The 22,959-nt window shown below is 42.0% G+C and overlaps 1 protein-coding gene across 2 annotated transcripts in view; it reads left to right on the forward strand.

Moving 5' to 3' along the window:
• Positions 1-22,959, forward strand: part of MCU (mitochondrial calcium uniporter) — a 97,250-nt gene that overhangs the window by 66,116 nt on the left and 8,175 nt on the right. For both annotated transcript variants that reach the window (XM_082486766.1, XM_082486765.1), the window contains exons 2-4: positions 15,386-15,455; positions 20,638-20,808; positions 21,727-21,831. In XM_082486766.1, the coding sequence (XP_082342892.1) occupies positions 15,386-15,455; positions 20,638-20,808; positions 21,727-21,831 (346 nt within the window). The remainder of the gene's footprint in view (positions 1-15,385; positions 15,456-20,637; positions 20,809-21,726; positions 21,832-22,959) is intronic.

The raw sequence follows: 22,959 nt of genomic DNA on the forward strand, positions 1-22,959 counted from the left end.
GAATGTCACAGGCCTATCTTTCTTTGAAATGGGGACTTGCATGTCTGCTCTTTCTGTATAGCTTTAGGCTTAGGCTGCAATGTATCTACTGAGACTCAAACCAAATAACTAGATGAAATCTGCTACCAAGCAAAGTAGACATGAATTTTGAGGAAGTTGAGCTGAGCAAACAGGATCTGATTGACGGAAGATATTCACAGCTCAGAAATAACATATTTTCAGATGCAGTCCAGTTATGGGCCGGACTGCAAAATGCCTGCTGGTGTGGTTATAAATCCACTGCTGCAAAATGTGGACTTTGTAACTGCCTTTGATTCTCACCGCGACAAGGAAGAAAGACTCGATGGTTCAGAGATGAGGTGTGGAGGGAATGAGTTGTTGAAGCCGCTGCTAAGCAGGTGGTTGGCAAAGTCAGTAGCTGTGGCTGCTGCAGCAGAAGGCCTTGGTGTCACAGACTTGCAAAATGGTTCCTCTGTGCAAATTCATGTTTGGACAGGTTTTCCTAGAAGGAGAAAACAGCTGTTTTGAATTCGCCTCTTTATGACTCCTTGATGCTCTGACGATTGATTTGGGCTCAATGACTTCTTAAATGATTTCTTGCTGTTTACTTAACTACTTAATTTAGGATCCTTGAAGGAATCACCAGGTGGAATAGGTGGAAAAACACTCCCTTTGTAGAACTTAACCAGCTGTCATGTGGCTTTTGAAATAAGCTTCTCATTAGATGCTGTACTAACTTTTATTCTGCTTCCAAATAGATGTGGGGCACAGGAGCCTTTTTCAGGTAGCAGAAAATGACTGAACGTGCCATACTTTCTCCTAATGCGATACACATGTAAAGCAGCCTTTCAAAGTTGGAGCTGATGGGTTCTAATACCCTTTACTAGAACATGGCGCAGGAAGTCTCAGACTTCAGGGTTGTAGAAATGAAGTAGAAAGGGTCTTTGCACAGTCGAAGTGCTCAAGTACAGAAAACTGGTGGTCTTCTGCTGGGCTGTTACAACTCATACATATAGTAGCGCTGCTGAAGTTACCTAGTGATGGGTCCAAGATCTAGCTGTTGTGTTGTCCTTCGCTGGTCACCTTGGGTGCAGGATGCCAGGCAGGTTGGACTAAAGTAATGGCTGCTTGTCTCACTTCCATTGTTAATGATAAAGTGTATATGGTTCCCCAAACAGTGCTACAGCAGCTGTAGCCGTATGGCTCTGCAATGTAAGGATCAGAGCTGGTTGTTTCTCTAGAGTTCCCCCCCCCCAACATTGAGCATTACTCTGTCAGATGGAAAAGATACCACATGTCAGCTAATGATTTGCTTAATAGCGCAGTTAAGCACCAGTGCAATCAATCTAGTGACAGAGTTAAAATTATCTCCTAATTACATTGAGAATCAAAGAAATCCTGGCTTGTGGGGGGAGGAGGGAAGCAGGGAAATATTTTGCATTTAAATGCAGTTCTAGGAAGGTTTGGGGCATAAAAGGAAGCTCATGTCACCCTATTAATGTGAACCTGACGCTTGTGTGAGTTACCTCTAGCCAGATCAGAATGAGCATTTTAAGCCTCTTGCTGGGCTGAAAATGGCATGGGAAAGCTTATTGAAATCTGGTTTGGGCTATGCAGGCTTTATTTCTGTTTATCTTTCTAACTTCCTCTTATATGAAGTCCATGAGTACTTGTTTTTCTTGCCCAGAAATAAGTGACTGCCTAAACTAGCAAGGGTCAGAGTTATGGATTCTCCTTTTCACTTCTTTTAAATGAGGGGTAGTGGGGCAGTCATACAACATCTTGCTATAAATCTCCCTTTACCCCAAAGGGTACAAGATGGACCTTTACAAAATTGCAGGGGTTGGTTTGTGACTTGGTAGCGTGGAGGTGGCTGTGAAGGAAAGGTCCACAGGGTCTCCGGTAGCTGATACCAACTTCCTGGTATGCAGTGAGGGATCGTGATGACAATGACATCTGTAATGCCAATCAGTGAAGTAACAGCACCGCAGAGCGAAGTTGAGTTTGCTTTGCATGCTCGTGGCTTCCAGCCAGCAGGGATGAGGAGTGCTCTGACTTCCTGCTGTGCTTTTGGGGGAAGGGGGGGTGGTGGTGTGTGCAGGATTTGGGGGTTTTAAACATCGTAGAAGCTGCCTCCATCCAGGAAAATTGCATGTAGATCTGACACTTTGGTAAGAGGAGTGATTTGGACAGGATGCTTTCCTGGAGATCTTGCTCCTTTTGTGAAACTAGGTATTTAATCTTCCTTTATTACTCAGGCAAGGCTTTATGTCCAGAAGATGCAGAATTCCAAAACAGGAGTTTCAAATTAGCTGAGTTAATGATGATAAATGTGCATAAGAAAACTCCCTCCCTCAGAAGAAGTCCTCTCAACTGCCACATGCTTTCCTACAAACTTGCCAACAGGTTTTCTGACCAGTCCCCAAAACCAAAAGGGTGGTAGCTGTTCAGTGGTCTCGGAGATGATGCTTCTGAATTTTTCAGGGGTCTTGGGAATGGAGGTTTTGGCAAGCCTTTGGTAATCTAAAGAGTGGTGGTGTCAAAGTCATTAAATTTAACGCTCTGAATTTAAATGCATCTTCCCTTTCTATAATAGGCAAGGAAGAAAACGAGGGCAAGAGCAGTTATTACTGATCAGACTTATTACTGTGTAGTGTTGGTCTGTCAAACTGGCTTCTGTATTATTAAATATACTGTATATATTAATAACAAATTGTATCTACCATGAGAAATAGAACAGGTCTCACTTACAAATGTTTCCAAACCAATGACCACTAGCAGACTACATTCTAGCCTGTAAAATTGTTACTTTATCTCTTTGTTATGGTTATTAATTAAACAGTTGAAATACTTTTTTTTTTTTTTTTTTTTTTTTTTTTTTTTTTTTTGTGAAGTACGTGATGGTAGCAGCCCCCTGGTGTAAGCAAGGGCTTGTGACAACTTACAGTTGGTGATGGTCTCATTCGAAAAGGCTGGAACAGGGCAGTGTTTTCCCAGTCTTTCCAATACAGCTTAACTTCATAAATACTTTCTTAGCTATTGCATACCGAGAACCTCTCAGTGCCACCAAAAGATCTGGTGAACTTTAATTAAATATTTTGCTCTTGTCTGTAGGCATATAGGAATGAATCTTTCTTGGTTTCTAATGTGGAAAAGAAATTTGTCCTAAGAGAAGGGTGTGCCAGTTGTCCACCACCCATGCGTGATTTCACAAATTGTATTCAAACTCTCTCAATTGTAACTTGGTCTTAATTATATTTTTCCAAGGTAACAGTTATGTTCTTGAATTACAAGAGAGATGAGACTTTTGCCTTTTTAAATTAGCTTCAAAACACTGAAGTACACTGTGCCCGCTATGAGAAAAGGCAAGGTAAAAGGATTTTTTGTTTGCTCTACAACCTCCTTATTGATAATAGCACAAGGTTATTCCTAATGCTGCTGCAGAAATCGTGCTTGTCTGCAGACAAACTGTGTCTTTTTGTCATCCATGTGGGATGTACTCTCGCTGAGTGGGTTTGCTGTTGTATCCTATTCCTGAAAAAATACTGTTTGCAGTTGTTGCTGTGTCCTGCTCTGCCAAGCAGCGTTGTAGCAAGGCTGTGACCTGTGTTCCTTCTGTTTTGCTGCTCTATGACCATGCTAGCTACTGCTTTTCAAGCCGTTCTTTGCGTGTTTTTGCTTTCCATGTTTTTGCTTTCCATCATGACTGTTTTCCCTCAGAAATTAGTGGTCTTTGCTATTTAATCAGGACTTGATGTAAGTATCGCTGTTTTGTGTGTCTAAAACAGTGGTCTGCTTTCCCACTGATTTTTTATTTTTATTTTTTTTAATCTAGAGGTGTCTTACGGAATTGCCCGGTATTCAGCTGGACAGCCACTTATACTGCTTACAGCCAGCTATTTTAGTACTTCTCTTAATGCTTTCTCAATGGCTAATGTGTTTTCACTGCTGTGCTGAGAAAGCCAACACTTTGTGTGATATCTGAATCAGTTCAAGAGTGCCATCAGGGGACTTGGTGTCTGCAAATACAAACTGTTTGGTTGGAAGAGTCTGGGCCTGGTACCTGAATTCTTAACTAGTAATGCCTTGCTGCTTTCTCTCTTTGTTTTAGTAATAAGCTTTGTCTATACTAAAAAAAACAATAAAAATTACTGTTGTAAGAGGAATCTGCTTTCAGTGTCTCATGAGACTATTTCTGGACACGTAAGCTTTTAGTAGATGCAGTTGGAAATAATCATGACTAGCAGCTGTGACAGCTAATTGTGGTTCACTTCTAAGTTCACCCATCAATGGAGTAGAATAAGTAGGCAGGGATGAAAGAAACCAATTGCAATAGAGTCTTAAACCTGACTTCTGAGTTTGGTGATAGGTATTTTGGAGATGATTGCAAGCTGTGCCTCAGTACAAGGGCAAGACTACAGAACTGTGAACCCAGCAGACTTCACAAACACAGGGCTGCTTTGAAGACAAGGCAGAGTCCTACCAGTATGTCAGTGTAGAACCTTGCTCTTTCTATCCTTTGTTCACTCCATACAGCCAAAATAAGACTACAGCAAGACTCGGATGGAAACTCCAACCTGCTTTAGGATGATGGCATCTTAAAGTGCGAAAATGGCCTTAGTGTATAGGACTACTTTTCTCATTAAGGAATGACCCAAACGGACTTGACTGATCCTGATGAAAGTCTTGATAAATCTTCTGGTGTGTTTAGCCTGTTCTCTCTTGTGTGCCTGGAATCCCTGTAATGCAGAAGGCATGACTGAGTAGAAGTGTAACTTGTCCCCAGTGCTGTGGCTGTTCTGTAACAACATGCTTCCACGGCCTGGGTGGTTGTAGGGGGAAGGTTTTGACACTCTGCTTGCTGTCTGACACCAAGGCAGGGGGTGAAGTTGTGGAAGGAGGTGTATATATCTGGGGAAACTGTGGGAGCTTTTAACCAACTTGCATTTAGCACAGGCTGCACACCTGCGCGTGGGGCAGTGCAGTTAGTTGCGTGGGGCGGTGCAGTTGCGTGGTTCGGACAGGGTTCTCTGGCCTCTTAAGACTAGCCCTGTAGAGAAGAAACCTGGGATTCAAGGTTGAAAGAACTTTAAGTAATTATTAGCATTGGATGAAAGGAAAAGTCCTGGTTCTCAGGCTTATTTACTCTAGTGATAAAGCATTAAAAAGGTTCTTGGAAAGAGAAGTATGGAGAGCATCCTATTCTTTGTGAGCTGAGCTAGCTGCCTTGCTTGGATTGAAAGGATATGATTGAAGTCCTTACCTTGATGCCTGTCCCTTTGTGTTTTTTCCAGGAAGGCTTTTTTTGCTCCGTTTCATGTGTTTTTAATTTTCCTGAGAAGAATGATTCAATTTTGATTAACTAGCTGAGACTGTCAATGAAAATGTAAACTGTAAAGGTGTCTCTGACAGCTTGTGTAATTCAGAGCCAAATTGTAAATTGCCTTCTTCTAGGCCACTGAACACCTATCACAATATATTAAACCCAGTTTAATTGATTTGGAAAAGCTTTAAGGAAGTGACCTAGCCAAAGATCTCCCATTACATTCCATTCCAAATCCCCCCTCTTCCAGGATAATCTCTCTTCTCAGGGCTGTTGGTTCTTAAATGGTCTTAATGACTAGGAAAATGGTCATTTTTCTAGTGGTTTGTTTCCAAGGCTGCTCAGTCTCTTTGCCTGAATTAAGCCTCAGTGTTCATATTAGAAAGAAGTGTGAACTGGAAAGCCTTTGTAGCATGCATCTCTCTGATGTGTGGTTTACAGGTTTTAATTGGGTGAGTAGTTCAAATCGGCTTTTCAGGACTGGCTGTTCAAAACTGATTTGTGTTGGATCTTCCTTGTGTCTTTAGATGAAGCTGCAAAAGTTTCTGTGGGAAAAATTTGTAGATAGTTAGAGGTATAAACACAGCAAATATTATGTTCTGGATTTTTAAAACAAAAGTACTTGAGCTGAAACAATTTGAAAAATTTCAGTTAAAATCCTAATGCAGCAGTCCTTGTGATCTGGATGATATAGAATTAGTAGAAAACGGTATTTTTAAAATGAAAACAGATCCAAATATTTGGGAACTCCTTTCATAATGCTCCCCTATAATCCTGGTTTATCACATATACTGGCAGTGGATAACTTGGTAACCATTGAAAATGTGTAGGGAATTTTTTGGTTTGTTTGACTTTAAGGTTCTTTAACTAGTGATTTAACTTAGATGCATTGACTTAATCGTTATACTAACTAAGGTGTGTTTGTGCATAGTGCATGTGCCTATAAACCCAGTTTCAACTAGTTTCCCTAAGATAGAGGAGGGAGGTCCAGGAAGTGACAGAATTAATTGGTGCTGACAAGGACCTGGCCGCAGGCTCTGTGGTGGCACCTAATGGGGAGAAGCAGCCCTTCATTAGGGCATTCAGCCTCTTGTCCCATTGTGCTCAGCCTGAAGGAATGATGGACATGACTGAGCTTGCTCTGAGGATGGTGCTGGCTGTCAGATGAAATGATCAACTTTAGCTTTCCTGAAACTTTGTTTAGCTGTTAGTGCCCCTGTTGTGCTTTCATGCATTTAAGTATGATTATGTTATTCAGCGCAGGAGCTAGTGACTGCTACTGGGAGATGCTGTTACAGTAATTCCCTTTATCAGTGGTCAATTAAATAAAAGCCTTCTGGTCTCTGGGTTTCAAATAAGGAATTTTCCCAGAGGTGACTGATGATGAAGTAGTCAGTGCGGGCACTGGAGTTCCAGTCAGACCCGCTTGTTGCCACGGTCGGGAACAGGGGGATGGGGCCAGACGCTTTTCAGTGGTGCCCAGTGACAGGAAAAGGGGCAATGGGCACAAACTGGAACATGGGAAATTCCGTCTGAACATAAGGGAAAAACTTCTTTATTTTGAGGGTGCCAAAGCACTGGTACAGGCTGCCCAGAGAGGTTGTGGGGTTTCCTTCTCTGGAGATATTAAAAACCTGCCTGGATGTGTTCCTGTGCAACCTGCTGTAGGCGACCCTGCTTTGGCGGGGGGGTTGGACTAGATGGTCTCCGAAGGTCTTTTCCAGCCCCTGCCATTCTGTGATTCTGTTTTGGGGAGCAGTCCCACAGAAGATAAGTGCCTGCCTGCTCCAGAGGAACAGGACCAAAGTGGCTTTTCTGTGTATTCCCTAGCCAGGCTGGAACTGTAACACAACAGTGTTGAGGAGCTTGGGAAATACTGCCAAGTTTGTGTTTCTGAAACCATATGCAGAATGTTACAGGGCACCATGGGGCTGTTCCTTGTGCTGTATGGAAGGGGCCAACCCCAGTTTCCCATCTCCTCCTTTAAAGGCCATGTGAGATGAGCTGAGGAAACCCTAATTGGGAAACCTTCAAAATGGAATTTAACATGCTCTTTAGACATCAGCTTCAAAATAAGCGCATTTGTGGTCTTACTGTGCTTCATTAGTATGCCAATAGAGATCTGCTTCTGCAGACCAGTGCCTTTCACTTGGTTTAACTTCTGCTGAGTTTCCTTCTCCGGGCACATACCTATGGCACACCATAGGTGAGCATTGCGCAGTTTCTTCTCTCGGGGTGGAGGTGGGAGGCCATCCCGTGAAATAGGTCAGGTACAAGGTGTACATCGTTAACTAAAGGGTATTAAACATTAACATATAGGGATATTAAGTATGCGTATAAACTTCCTTGATCTGTGGTCTAGTAGCACAATGAAAGTCTTAAATGGATTTAAAATATTCATGTATTTTTGTTGGATTTTTTTTTTTTTTCATTTTCTTCTCTCCTATGACAATAACTTGCCAGGGAACATAAGTGATTTGGAAGTCAGAGTTGCACAGTACCAATCCTCATAGCAGATAGCATATCTAGGGGAAAAATGTCAGGTATCCACTCTTAATCAAATGGAAGATTTTTTTTTTTTCCAGGGCTTTATGATAAAACACACGTGGGACTAGCAAATGGATTGATTTTTACTGTACTAATCACACCTGGTAGCGAACTGATGCAAACTTCATGTAGACAGTGAAGCAGCGAGCCAAGTTGAATGTCCTAAGCTTTGGTATTTCTTACAGAAGAAACCTGGCCAATGTTAATTGGCCGTAGGTATTTGTAGCCGTTTATCAAGCCTATGTTTTTTTGTCTTAGGACCTGAACTGAATATGAGAGTATCTGTAAAATTTACCTGACAATTCTAGCAATACTCTTAAACTCCTCAAGTGGCTCATAAAGGATTCAATCCTAAAGCTAACTGGGTCTCCAAGCTTACCCTGTAAGTCTCCTCATCTGGAAGAGGGAACTACTTTTTGTCTTTAATGCTCGGACTGACTTGATGTGACTTGCTAGGTAAAAAAGAACTGCCTCTTATTGACTGAGGCACTTCTTGGCAAGATAACGGATGTTTCTGCTCCACCAGTTCTCTTTTTGGACCAAACCTGTGTAGGTTAGATAGAGATGAGATTTGTGTGTGTGTTTCCTTTTCTCCCTCTGGTTATACAATCTTCAGCTGTGATTGGCTGAGGGAGACAAAATCATGCACACTGAAATCGGTGAGATCAAAACTCACTAAACACTTCAGACTGCTTTTTAAACCAGAGTTGGAAGCCCCTTTAATTTGAGAAGAGAGATACTGTCCTTTTCAGTACAGGAAGATTCCAGTAATGAATCTGGAAACTAGGGAAAGGAATTCAGCTCTGCCTTGTCTTTGTGCTCAGGTTTCAAAGCTGACACAGGCTTAAATGTATTGTGGTATTTTGGCTGGTTTCTGTTTTTCAAGACTTCAGAATGCAAGGGAATTAAAATTCTCAGCTTTTTTCCAGTAACTGAGAGGGCTGTATTAAAGAAATGGAATTAAAACCATCCTTGTTCAGTAAAGCAAAAATATTTTCATTGTGAAACCGTGATCTGGCATCACAAACTGCAAGGGAGAGAGGTTCCAGCCCTGCTTCAGGTTCCCTGCTACAGGTAGGAAGGACTGTGCAAAGTTTAGATGAAAAGAGGGAGTATGGTGGTCTGGTCTACATGTTTCAAGTAAAGTAGGGGTAATGTAAGTCTCAGTAAGTTGTTGACATTCACAATAAAATTAAGACTATAGACTGAGAAAAGGTTTTGGTTTGGGGTTTTGTTGTTGTTGGGAAAAGTGTGGATGGTGGCAAGGGAAGTGCTTATTAAAGCAGTAGAGACTGCTTGATCAATGTGCTTAATGTGTCTGTTAAATTTTTTCCCTTTTATTACGCCCTCTTCCCTCTCTTGCCTCCAAGAGGCTCTATCAAAGCCATCAAAAGCAGTGATGTTTCTGTTACAAGATTCATCATTGCACCATCTCCGCAACAGCAGTAACACCTGAAAGAAAGGCGCAATGAAGAACAAGGGGCGGTTGCTTCATCCCTTCCCCCCCCAACCCCCCCCCCCTTTTCTGCAAAGAATGAATCTCCTTCCTCCTACCCTCGCCTCTTCCTGGACACTGTGGTTTACCTGTTTCTCTTTAGGCAGATGGGCAAAGGAAGCAGGATGAGAAGGGAATATTTATAGCTCACCTCCTGTTTATGTTCCTTTCCTAGCAGATGTGATGAAGCTCTGTACTAACGCTGAAAGAAGAGAAAATTCAGGCAGGGATGAGAAGTGTGGCAAATGAAGACCATTTGCTTAAAGTGTAGGTCATAAGAAGTGATTCCAAATGCAAAGTTTAACACTTCCCACGTCTTACTGGCATTGGTGGTTTTGTGTCCTTCTCCTCAGCCTGACTTTTAAAACAAAAAAGAAAAACACAAAGAGGAATAGCACTGCAGTTCAGGGGGGTTCTCTCATTTGCTTGACCTTCATCTGCAGAAATGTTGCCCTATGGAGGCAGCAGGTGTGAAAATGTTCTTTTCGGGGCAAAAAGCTGACCTCTCGAGTGGGATGTGAGCAAGGGCGTACTGGCAAAGGGAACAAGAAAAATGAGTTCAAGCCAGTGGGATTTAATCAGGCGAGTGCTTGGGTCCTGGGAGACAAGCTGTGCGGTTAAAAAAAAAAAAAAGCAGCAGTTTGGACTTGTTGGAAACTGGAGAAAATTGTACTGGGGAGTGCAGGAGCATGGCTCCCAGGTACAAAGGATTTCCTTGCCACGCTCCCTCCTCTCTCTGGCCGGACGTTTGGGGTTTTTGCATACCAGCTTGCTTGAGGTTTTGGTTTTGGTTTTTTTTTTTTCTTTTTTTCAAAGGGAAATCATGGAAGCAGGCCAAGGTCTCCAGATGTCTTGAAAGAACGAAGGTGGCAAAAGAAGGGGGAGAGATATGCAGGCGGAGATCTCCGATGCCAGACTGGCCTGTTTTTATCTCTTTGGAGGTTTCTGAGGATGCTGAAGAAGGCATCTGAAATTATCAGGGCGCTGGCAGCAGGCCGGGACCCCTCTTGGCTGGTATCATGGGCGTAAGGGCCACCGACAAGCCCTCTCCCTGTCCCCATGCTGTCCTCAGACCCACCTGAGGGACCGCTGTAGGTGTCTTCCTTGTCTGAGGACTGAAAAGGTCTTGTCTGTGCCTCAGAGCCACGTGTTGGCTCATCAGTGAAGGGCTTTATTTGCAACCTGTGCTTTAATCGTTGCTGTATTGGGTGCCCCAGGGCTGAGGGGCCTCTGTGAGGAGAGGCCAGGGCTGCCTCAGGCCGGTTCCAGCTGCCCCACAGGCTGGAGCAGCCTGGCCCCTCAGCCCCGACAGTGCTGCCTTGGGGAATCTGAGGTAAGAAAAGGGGGAAAATGCTGGAAAAAGGAGATTTGTGAGGAAAAACCCTGCGAGTGCTGAGGTGGGAGGAGGAGGAGAGGTGCTGCTGCCTATGAGGTCCTCCATGGGCTGTGGCACGGATGTTTCCAGAAGGAACCTCCATTCCCCAGCACCCCTCAAGACAGGGGGAAGGAGTTGGCAATGAAGGGGGGTCAGTTGGATCTTGGGGAAAAAGGGGTGGGGTGAGGGAAAGGTGTGTTAATTTCTTTCTGTTTCTTGCTATTATTTACTTTAATTGGCAGTAAATCAGCTTTCCTGTGCCAGTGAGGGTGACTGGTGAGGAGAGGAGGGAGAGGGCAGCTGGCCACAGTCAATCCACCATAGTTAGATGTACTTAAATGCAGTAGGAGCTTACCTACTGGTGCAAAAAACATTAGCTGTTTTGATAAGTTACACTTCATGGAGTTTGGATGGCAGATTTCTGGTCAGGACAGGGTTTTGCTCTGTGTCTCCTCTGCTTTGCAAACACAGCTGGTGTGAGGGGGGGAAGCAATAGGAGGACAAAAGGGGACCCAACGACTTACGATGAAAGTACCGTTTCAGAGACATCAAAATGTAAGGCTGAGTACGGGAGCAGAAGTAGTTGGAGCCCTGAAGTGAGGGAAAGATGGAGAAATGGAGCTCTTTGGCACTTTTGAGGCGGGTGGTTTGGGTTACTGTGATTGTGCAGGGAAGCTCACAGCAATTTTTGTCACCGAGATGCTGGCCAGGAGGTTTTAGGAGTGTCAGAGCCAGGAAAGACATTCAGTTTTTCATGCTGTGAGAGTTGGAATGGAGAGGAAAATAGCTGTTGCCTGTTGGAAAAGGTGAGCTGCTTTATGTCTGACTTAAAGCAGCCTCATTTAAGGAGGACCCTTCATACATTGTAAAATAGATGTTGCAGCTGGCACTTGCAAATGCCTCTTAACGATTTCACTCACGGCAAGAAATGTATATACTGAGAATGCGCTATTTTTCACAAAAGCTCTGCAGCTCTTGCTGCACTGGTACTCCAGGTAATGAGCGAGCAGCAAGTTTTTACTTGTGTTCTAGATTAAGATATTCACCTTTTCCATGCATGGGGGTGTGTTTATTTTTCTGGATGACTTCTTTTCTGATTTTAATTAGGGTTTGGAGACTTGGTACGCCAAAGTTGCTACCATTCTATCACTGATAATTACATAAAATGCAGAACATGAGCTCTGCCAGATTGCTCCCTTTTGTCCCATCAGAGAACGCTCACTGGTAGCTAAAAGGTGTTTTTCTTCCCCGTAGGGCTTTGATTAACTTTGTCACCCATGTAGAATTGAGACAGCTACAGTAGGACCTATAGAGATGCTGTTATTTTTACCTTTGGATTGTCCAGTATAGACCTTGATGAGGCTGGAGGAAGTGTTAGTTTTAGTTAAAGGACTGGGATTTTTTTTTTTTTTTTTTTTTCCTCTTGCTCCCTTAATCATTCTGGGAGCAAAGCTGCTGCGTAACCTGAGCCTCTTAACATGCATCTTACTGCAGATAAGACAGGAAACGAAGGATCCAATGAATGTGAACAGTGAATTTCTGCATCTCTTCTCTTCAGACACAGAAAGTTATTCTGGTGTTTAAAGCTTACTGATTTCGGTGGTCTGGCTTTGGTGCTTTTCACACTCCAAATATCTTGCTTATTTTTCAAGCGGTTGACAAGTCTGTCTCAACTGAAACCTGGATGTAGTTATTCTGCACTTTGTTGCTGAAGTGGTGAACTGTTGACCGTTTGTCTGCAGGCAAATAGTTGTGAGATCTGGTCAGCAAAGCTTGAAACAAGTTTCTCTCCTCTGCCCCACACTGCCTCAGTCCCAAGCTTCAGCCTTCTGGCACATTTCTGCATAAAACTGTTGAATTGCAGACGTTGGATAAAGGGTTCAGACATTTCTCTCCATCTCAATTTTAAAACAACAGCCACCCTTCAAGAATAAAAATGATTGATGATTCCTTAAGCTCTCACTAACCTCGGATGACAGAAGATGGCATTTAAGTCTCTGCTGACTTTGAGTTAATTTGTTCCTTTTTTTTTTTCTTTTCCTAACCAGTAGAGACTTTTCTTAGATAAGAAATTTCTGACGGCAGCATAGCATAGTTCAGAGCTGCAGGAGTGACAGATATGTATAGTTTAACCAGTGTCTCTGTAAAATGTAATGGCAGCATACTGCTGTGGGGTTAACGAAACAGAGTTGGTTCAGACTGGAATCAGGCTAAAAGAATTGTCAAAGAGGTTAAATCTGGGGACACCTCAGCTTTTTGATGAGTCACCTAACATGCCCCGTTTTTCAACCCATTTTGCCTTTTTCCCTGTTCTTGCCTGTGTTCCATGAGGGTGGGAGACTCCTGGAGCTAGCTTATACCCGTCAAATACTGATGGCATTAAGGTAAAGTCTTTGCAGATGCTAGCTGATAATATCTTTCAGTTATATAGCTATTTTGTAATGGGATAACACTGGGTTTAGTGTGTTTTAGGATTTTCTGAAAACTGCTACTAAATTTTTGGTCTGCCATGGAAATCTGGTAGAAAGGCAGGCTCTTGATGTGCAGCATTTCAAAAATAGATGATTAATGCCAAGTAAAAGGGAAGAGTACAGTAGTGAAAAGCACATATCTGAAAGTGCCAGCTCTGCCATGGTGCTCGGTAAGCTTTGTGGTAGTGCTCTCTGACAGGAGCTTTTGTGTCTCACTGTATAAATTCTGCCCACTTATTATTGGATCTGATCTGATACTTTTTTTAGAAGAATTAAAATTGAAGTTTCTGGTTTCAGATAGGAAAAGGTCTTTTTTTTAAACTTCCCATCAAGGCTTCCCCTCCTTAAGTCAAATTTGGTTCTGAAAACTGCCTCACATGTGGTACAGCTTCTGATCGTTGAAGCTTCTGACTTTTTTCATAATATAATAGTGATGCCAAGGCAGCAGAGCTTGATTTGTCCAGGATGTGGGTCTGTATCTGTGTTTTGCTTGCATGTTTTTCAATTTTAAAACTGGTTTTCTTTTGGGGGGTAGGGGGTGTCCTGCTTGTTCAGCAGTAGCACATGGGCATTTTTCAGTCCAGGCGACTTGCTATTTTCAAATGTGAAAAGGAAAATTTGCCCTTTGGTTCCCAACACATAGGAGTTGTTTTTTAAAAAAAACGTTACTTTTGCGAAAACATGCAACTTCCCCCTTCAGTTCAGTTATAGCTGTTTAATGCTTAGTTCTCTTTTGCTGTTAGCTGCCTGTTTGACTCTACTGTGGGAAGCTGAAAATGCAATTGCAAGGAAGAAAATTGAAAATTACTTGACTGATTTTTCATTTCTCAAGACTGAGGAAAAATGGAGTGTAAATACAGCACAAATGAGAGTGAATTTCCAGAGCTGTCAATGCACTGACCTCCTGGGCCATAGGTCCTGCTTTCAAGAAAAACTAGTGTAGTTGAAACTATCCTCTATTTGCATAGCAGGCTTCAGAAGAAAAGTGAAGTAGCAGATAAAGCTATTTTTAATAGATTATTGAAAGCAACCTCACAAAATATGGAGGTCTGGACAATTTGGCAGAGAAATAATCAACAGCCTGGGTTTTGTTTGCAAACTTCTGTTAGAAATTTATTTAAAAATCAAGCCCTACCTGTGAGATACCTTTATAGAAATGCAGGTTTGGCAGCTGTATTTAAAAAACCAACAAACTAAAATAATCCCAGACCATAGGAATGCCCATATTGGATTGCAACTGTTGAAAAAATGTGAGTCCTAGTCACTGAAAGAGATACCACCGTAGACAGGTGAGAGCTAGTGTTGTGCCTTATTCTTTTTTAAAATTGGGCTCTTTTGTGCTAGAATTGTAATTTCACTGTTGGGAGAGGATTAATACATAACTAGTATAACTTATTCTAGAAGATGGACTTTAAATCAGTCTGATCCTAGATTTTCATGAACAAATTACTCCCTTGCCAAGATTGTAGAACATATGAACCATTCATGAGCTTTCTTTTCTTACTAGGTGCTTTTGTTTTTATAGCTCAGTATCGTAATTCTTGTTTTTATCTTGAACAATTTGTTCTTCTATGAACAGGCATGTTTACTACTTGCATCTTAGAGTTTGGCTTCCCTCTGTTAAGGCAAGAAAAAAAAAAACACACATGTGAGCAGAGAAAACAACCGGAGAGAATTAACCTCTTAATCCACAACTCCCTAACTCTCCCCCACTGTTATGCTAAAACTTCTCTTTTTGTTTTAACCCTTGGAGACTGATATTTTGTTGTGATTTCTACTTTCCATGTCTGTGTAGTAATCTAAATTGATTTCCTAAAACTGATTAACTCAATGCAGCTTTGAGAATATATTTTACATTAAGGAAAAAAAAAAATCACAGCTGTTCTGTTACGTTCTCGCTTCAAACTATGTATGTAAGTTGAGGGTGAGGTGTGGAGAGGTGAACTTGGCTGAGGGGGGAAACCCCACTGGGTGGCAGATGGTAAAAGAAGAGGCTGTTCTTGACAGGCGCTCCTGGTTTGTGGTTACCCCTGCGGCGGAGGGGAGGAAATGCCTAGCACAAGCATTGGGGTGGGTGATGGCGGGAGGGGGGACAGGAGGTGGCACTGGTGTGTGATTCTGCCAGACGAACGGCACTGAGCATTTGTCCTTTTTGCTGTGCTTGTATTTTCTAGGTGCATCAGAGGCTTTCTCCTTGGCAGAGTGTGAGAGTGGTCTATTGCAGTACAGTAGTGCCCTCTGATGGTGAGTATCGACATGGAGAAACTCTTGGCTCACTTCTGACTTCACTAACTTAAATCATGTTCCCTGACCCCTTTTCTGGTTGAGGCTTTTTTCGCTAGGAGGTAATCCACTTCTGGACTAAGGAAATGACAGAGAATAAAGTCAGTCAAGAAGAATTAAGGAAATAGTCAACTTTTCTGATAACTGTCCTTAAAAAAAAACAGACAGGCCTTATAAAGAAAGATGTGATTGCCTGCAACTGTCCGAATGGGTTTTGCCAGACTTTTTCCTGATGTAGCTGTGAGGGCTGTGTGATGTCTACCTTTCAGGGTACTGTGTGCCCTGTTAACTTTATTTATGTAATGACAGTGCAGTTCATACCAGCTACTTGCTCAAATGTTTGAAAGTACTGTTTGCTGCAGTGAATAAGCTGAGAAGGCAAGGCAATTTTATTCCTTTATTTAAATTCTGGGACAGCTCAGACATTAAGCTTTTTTAATAAGGTTGTGATAACATAAAGCAAAAGAATGCCCTAGTGGAACTTTAAAAATCTCAGTATGATAGAATACAAAGAGGAAAACAAGCAGCTTTGAGATCACTGCTGGCTTAACATCTGCATGCTGTGCGCAAAGAGTAGAGCACTTATGCTGACTGACACAAGTGCTTAGTGGATCCTCTCCCCGTTAAGGCTTGTTAATAAAGCCTGAAAGCTAATAAAGTAAAGGGTTCCGGCACAATTGCTTCCCCTGCCAGGATAGTGAGTGTGTGCAAACACAAAGAGAACATGACTGCTGTGGAGAACTCAAAATAAAAACCTGAAAGCTTAAATAGATAGAAGTGTAGAGGACAAATGTAAGGTCAAGAGGATAATGTAAGTGTGTAGCTACTTGCCTGATTTGGTTTTTACCTCTCCTCATATTGTGCTTGAATATTTTTGTTATTTCTTCCAATAACTTCACCTTTACCAGTAGTAAATGTTCAACGCTGACTTCTTTGGCCACCCCCTTTTTTTACTGTACCTTCTTTTGGCATAATGTATTGCTTAACAGAAATCTTTAAAAAATACTAATGACCTGTTACTGGTGCACATAGGGTTGGGTAAAAACTTTGTGGTGCTTGGATACAATTCATACGTCACAGCAACCTCACGCTTAATATGTTGTGTAAAGCTTTGAGTTCTCCACTGTCTTATTTAGCAGCATCCCTGGCCAGGTTGTAGGTGTCTGTAAATGTAAGTGAAATACAGTCATATACAATTACTTTCTTTTACTTGTCCCATGTATTTAAACACTGGCTTAAAATGTAATCAGTGAAGATTAGCCAAAATATGACCTCTATAATTAATGATATGCCAAAATGCTTTGACCACTTAGTAGCTTGTAGTTGCCCTCATGCAGGCAATCCACAGGGCTGTCAGAGCAGAGGAGAGCAAGGCAGACAGCCATATCGCAGTGTCTTGTTAATAACTTTTACTGGAGCTGTCTGTTAGGTTTGTGTTGCTGACATGTCCTTTAGATTATTTTTTTTTATTTGTCTCCGGGCTCTTCCCTCTCGAATGCAATAGTAATCTGACCAGACATTATTTGTGTGGGAGGTGATGAGAGGATCAAACTGGAATTACGGACTTTCCCTGCTGGTGATTTAGGCTAGAAAATTACTTTTACAAGCTTTTTGTGAGGAAAACATAAACTAGCTGTAATTCCAGACTTTACTGAACCTGTCATCCGAAAGAAATAATTCGGTCTTTAACACTTCACCTAAGCTGGACATCCTTGAGAAAGGTTTTGTGTGTGTTGCCAATGCTGATGTCTCTTGGTGCAGTCTGTCCTATTGCGTTTATCACTGAGGTCTCTTATCTGGTCTGTGGAGGGTTAAAATGCAGCAGGGCTGGTGCTGGTAGGCAATTCCTCTGCAGCTGGTGGTCACCGAGCTGCAGTTGTGTTGTACCAATGGGGATATACAGAAATGTGTTGGTGCAAACACTGTTATCTGTTCTGCTCTACAATAAACTGGCTTGCTGCCTGTATAATCAAGGCAGCATTTTAAGTAAAGAATGTTTTTCCGTGTCTTGTGGTTATGTAAGCAGTGCATAAGTTAATGTTGTATATGCTGCTTACAGAACCAATGAATTCAATACTTAAGTGGCTATTTTAAGCTTCTAAACATGTTGATCATTCCATCTGAGCCTCCTATCACAGCTGTAGCTAATGCTAATCTATTTCTTACCAGTCTCTTGCTCAAATACTCGAGTGAAAGACTGCAAAAATCTGATAGCTGGTGTCATAACAGCTGTTGATAAGAAGCTTGAAATTCTGTCTAACTGTCCAAATAAATTGGCAGTTTGCTTTATTTTTTTCAGTAAATATCTGACTGTTGTCTCTGAGTTTTAAGCTTCGAAACACTAAAGCTACTAAAATCCTGTCAGGTGTCTGAATCTTGAGAATAAGCATTTATAGATTTCCAAATACTGGGGCCTCTTGGGATGCTTTAGTCCTTTTAGATGTCCATACTTGGTCATTTCCACCTAGTGTTTAAACATAACATGAGGACCTCTTTATCAGCACTGGATAGCAATCCCCTGGAAGAGGGCAAAAACCCTTGGTATGCTTGATTCAATTCTTGAAGGCATGTGACAGTAAACTCAGAAGCCCAAGAGAACTCTTCTGGCTTTGTAAAAGTATACTTGGTGCGTCCTTTCTTAACAGCCTTGACCCTCCCTTTTCAGAAGGGCATGTTGCCCCAAGACTTATCCTAACATGCAAATGATCCTGAGATAAGCAATTCGGTCATCTGGCAGCAAATCACTGAAAGGAGAGGTATAAAGGCCATTGGTGGCAAAACTTTCTGAACAGTGGCATGCTGAGAAATAGTTTCCTTCGGTAGCTAAAATTACATTATTTGCTTCTATTTCTACTTGCATCGACTTCCTTGACCAACTAGTTTTGATGTTAGCTGCTTAAATTGACTTGGTATGTCAATACATGAGTTAGATGAGTTTAGACGTTGTGGTTCATAGAGTTGGCCAAAGCTATAACAGGTGGGAATACAAAGCCAGATGCAGCGTGGGTGGGTGCGACTGCACAATCCTTGAGATGTGGCAAATGCTCTGTACAATAAAAAAGACCTTACATTTTTACATAAGAAAAATACATAGCAATTCAAAGTGAATCATTTTTAGGTGTGCTGTTATATCTTAGCAACTACTGCACTTGGGGAAAATTTCGACTTTTTGTGACTCAGTAAAGGGGTTAGGGAATACGAACTCTTAACTTCTTTTTTTCTATGTATGGATATCCTGAAGCACACAGTGGGCTGTGTTTCTGGCAGTAAAATAATAACTAGCTTACAGTTCGTACAGGTCACTACCATAAATTTTAGAAAGGTGCACTGAAATCCTTAAGAATGCTCTTGAAGAAGCTCCTGACAGCACTAAGGAAACAGAAAATGTTGTTTTATCTACACCTAAGAAGTAATGTCTATCTTCTGAAGTACAAAATGTATTGATTCCATGAATTTTAGATGAAATGACCTTGAAGCTTAAACTCAGAGCGCTGTTCCTATAACCTCATACTCCTTGACTGCTGTCTTGTTTTTTGTTGTCTTAGGGGAGAGAGGAGGAAACTAGAACTAAACAAGAATAAAAAGGTTTGAAGTAGGTCCTTCCCTGATCTTTCCTAATATACACAGTCTGCCTTTGTCTTCTGGGCTATAAATCCTGCTAAATTGTACAGTGTTTTGTCTTTTCTTGTCCACAATACTTTGGTTCTCAAAAACACATACTGTGCTGGCATGTTGCGGCTTTTAGATATCATGTTGCCTTGTCTCTAAATTGGAGAGACACAGATTTGGCAGATAGACCACTTGGTGGATAAGGAATTGGCTGGATGGTTACACTCACAGGGGTGCGGTCAACAGCTCGATGTCCAAGTGGCGAGCAGTGACAAGTGGCATTCCTCAGGGGTCAGTACTGGAACTGGTACTATTTAACTTCTTTGTTGGTGACATGGATGTTGGGATTGAGGGCACCCTCAGCAAGTTTGCCAGTGACACCAAGCTGTGTGGCGTGGTCAACCCACTGGAGGGGAGGGATGCCACACAGAGGGACCTGGACAGGCTCGAGAGGCAGGCCTGTGCAAACATCATGAAGTGATGAGGTCGAGTGCAAGGTCCTGCACGTGGGTCGGGGCAATCCCATGCACAAATACAGGCCGGGCGGAGAATGGATTGAGAGCAGCCCTGAGGAGAGAAGGACTAGGGGGTGTTGGTGGATGAAACTCAACATGAGCCAACAATGTGCATTTGCAGTCCAGAAAACTAACCGCATCCTGGGCCACATCAAAAGAAGCGTGGCCAGCAGGGTGGGGGAGGGAATTCTGCCCCTCTGCTCTGCTCTGGTGAGACCCCACCTGGAGTACTGGTCCAGCTCTGGAACTCCCAATAAAAGAAGGACATGGACCTGTTGGAGTGTGTCCAGAGGAGGGCCACAAAGATGATCAGAGGGGCTGGAGCCACCTCTGCTGTGAGGACAGGCTGAGAGAGTTGGGGTCGTTCAGCCTGGAGAAGAGAAGGGTCCAGGGAGACCTTATAGCCCCTTCCAGTACCTAAAGGGGGCTACAGGAAAGCTGGGGAGGGACTCTTGATCAGGGCGTGGAGTGACAGGACGAGGGGGAATGGTTTTATACTGGAAGAGGAGAGATTTAGATGAGATATCAGGAAGAAATTCTTGACTGTGAGGGTGGTGAGGCACTGGAACAGGTTGCCCAGAGAAGCTGTGGCTGCCCCATCCCTGGAGGTGTTCAAGGCCAGGTTGGACGGGGCTTGGAGCAACCTGGTCTGGTGGGATGTGTCCCTGCCCATGGCAGGGCGGTTGGAACTAGATGATCTTTAAGGTCCCTTCTAACTCTTAACCATTCGGTGATTCTATGATAAATGTGACTGTGCTTAGAGTAAATGTCTTCTACTTTTCCACAGAGCACAGAAAGTTTAACAGATACTGCTAAGTTAATGGGAGTGAAAACCTGTGTCCAAAGAAAAATAGAAGGATGACAGATCTCTTGATAAAAAAGATAAACCTAAAACTTAGTGTCTTTCATGTTCAGCTCATAACCGTGTTTGCCTTTTTCTCCATGGGACAAATAGAGAACTATTACGAGAAGGTCTGTTAATTTTTAATGATCAACTTGCATTTTTGTTGTCTTTGTAGAAGTGACAGTGGTTTACCAAAACGGGTTACCTGTGATTTCTGTGAATCTTCCATCCCGGCGTGAGCGTTGCCAGTTCACGCTTAAACCGATCTCGGACTCTGTAGGTGTGTTCTTACAACAGCTGCAAGCAGAGGACCGAGGAATTGATCGGGTTGCAATCTACTCAGCAGGTACTGTTGTTTACAAACTAATTGATTTGCTTGCTTGCCAGCTGTTTTCATCTAGCCTTTACCTTTCTAAGTAAAAGCTTGTTATGGTGTGAGTTCTTGGACATTCCTGAAAAAACAGAAGGTAGAAACACCATTCCTAGAGTAAGAATATTGTTAGATGTCCCTGTATAGTCTGATCTGACTGTAGAGTGAAGTAGGAAAACATTCCTAATGCTTAGCTTACCTCCACTAGGACTAATGTCTATGTTTTGGGTGAGTTTTCTACTATCTAGTATGAAAGACACAAGATATGCAGCCTATGTGAATGCTCCAATTGTAAGGAATTGGGTGTAAAAGGTGGTACAAGGGAAATAGTATCTTGCTTAGCTATGAAAACTTGGTCATCTTTCATTTAATGTCACATGCTATGTTTTGCTCAATTGCTATGTATCTGCTAGCCTCCAAAGCTCTGAAATGCCATGAGGATGTCTTATGAAAGTGCCATTAAAGCAGGTATTTCCTGAAAAGTCTTGGCCTGAGAGGGAGGCGTTTTGTAGCTTAGTGATGTCAGAGCTGTCTGATACCAGAGATTGAAATAATCATTTCTAATGCCAGTGGGGAGAGATGAAGGTGACTTAAGTGGATTGTATTGCAAAACATAATAAAATATTCTAACTGTGTGGGATGACGTGAACTGCTTTTTATAAGAGGACCTAAAATATCACAGACTTAAAAAAGCAGCTGCACACACAGCTCAGCTAGTATTAGCCATGTTAAGCTCTCCCATTCTATATATCCATCTTGACAAAGAGTATTGTCTGTGGAAAAACATGGAAGTCCAACAACTGGATTTGGGATGGCATTACAACTTGCTTAGCTACAGCATGTTTAGGTATTTTGTTTCTACTGTTTAATGAGTCATCTGTGTTTGCCTTACAGATGGCACGCGTGTCGCCTCCTCCACGGGCATAGATTTGCTTCTGCTGGATGACTTCAAACTGATCATTAATGATGTCACATACCATGTTAGACCACCAAAGAGAGGTAAACCAGCCTCGTTCTGGTAAACATCAGAATTAAGTTTCAGTATTGAGTTCCCTGTTTAATTGCAGCATGCTTCATTAACTTGTTCAAGAACATGAAGTGTTATTTCTAAAGGAAACCCTGCAGTATCTAATCCTGCCCTTGGACTCTAATTTAGTGATATCCAAGTAATCTGAATAGTCAATGATGAAAAGCAAATATTCATTCTGGTCAAAGCCAGTACACCCTCCCCTCCCCCCCAAGAGGAATAAATAAAGAAATGTCATTTCTTTTAATTTCTAAATTTTTCTGATTTTTTTTTTCTAATTACTGAAAAGTAATTTAATTTAACTCATTCTGAAGGACTATAATATAAAATGGGAATTAGATTGAAACTTACATTATCTGATTTGGAAGAATAAATCGTTCCCTCACCTGACAGTTAACATTATTTCCTTTTAAGTGTGGTACTTCGAAAATTGCAAATAAACCTTGAAACCTTGTTAGCTAACAAGCAGTGAAATAAATGAGACCGTGCTCTTACAAGGTTATATTACTAAGAATTAAATAGGAAGGGAAGCCAACCTATTTTGAGTCAATTAGAAAATCCTTTTAAGTAATGGGCTTTGGATGTGAAAACTTGCAAGACGCTTTTGAGACACTCCAGAGTTCCTGGCGAAGGCAGGAACTTGGTATTTTCATCTACCATCTACTTTTTCTCCTAGGCAACTTTATAGGCTTCATAAAGCACCAGCTTCTCGCATGCCTGTACTTACTTCTGAGGACTTAAACAAAAGGACCAGTTTTGGAAATGTTGCTTGGCTAACAGATAGTGGGGGATTTTTGTCTACCTTGTTGTTCTGTTATTGTTGTGGACAATAATGTGAAGTTTGCAAGCAGTATTTTTCTAAAAGGAATCTTAAGCCTTGTAGACAGGAAAACAAATTAGTAAGGATTTATAATTTGACTTGCATGTCCAGTTGAGGTTAGATGGTGGAAATGCCTTCCCCTATTTATTTGTATGTTTTCCCTAGTGTTTGGGCCTTCCTTTCTTACACTTCTCTTCAAGTAGTAGATAACAAACAAAATCATAAGGCAAAAGCTGCGAGGAAACTGTTAATGTTCCTTATACCATCTTGAGCAGCCTGA

Source organism: Vanellus vanellus, assembly GCF_965231255.1.
Source record: "Vanellus vanellus genome assembly, chromosome: 7".
Lineage (NCBI taxonomy): Eukaryota > Metazoa > Chordata > Aves > Charadriiformes > Charadriidae > Vanellus > Vanellus vanellus.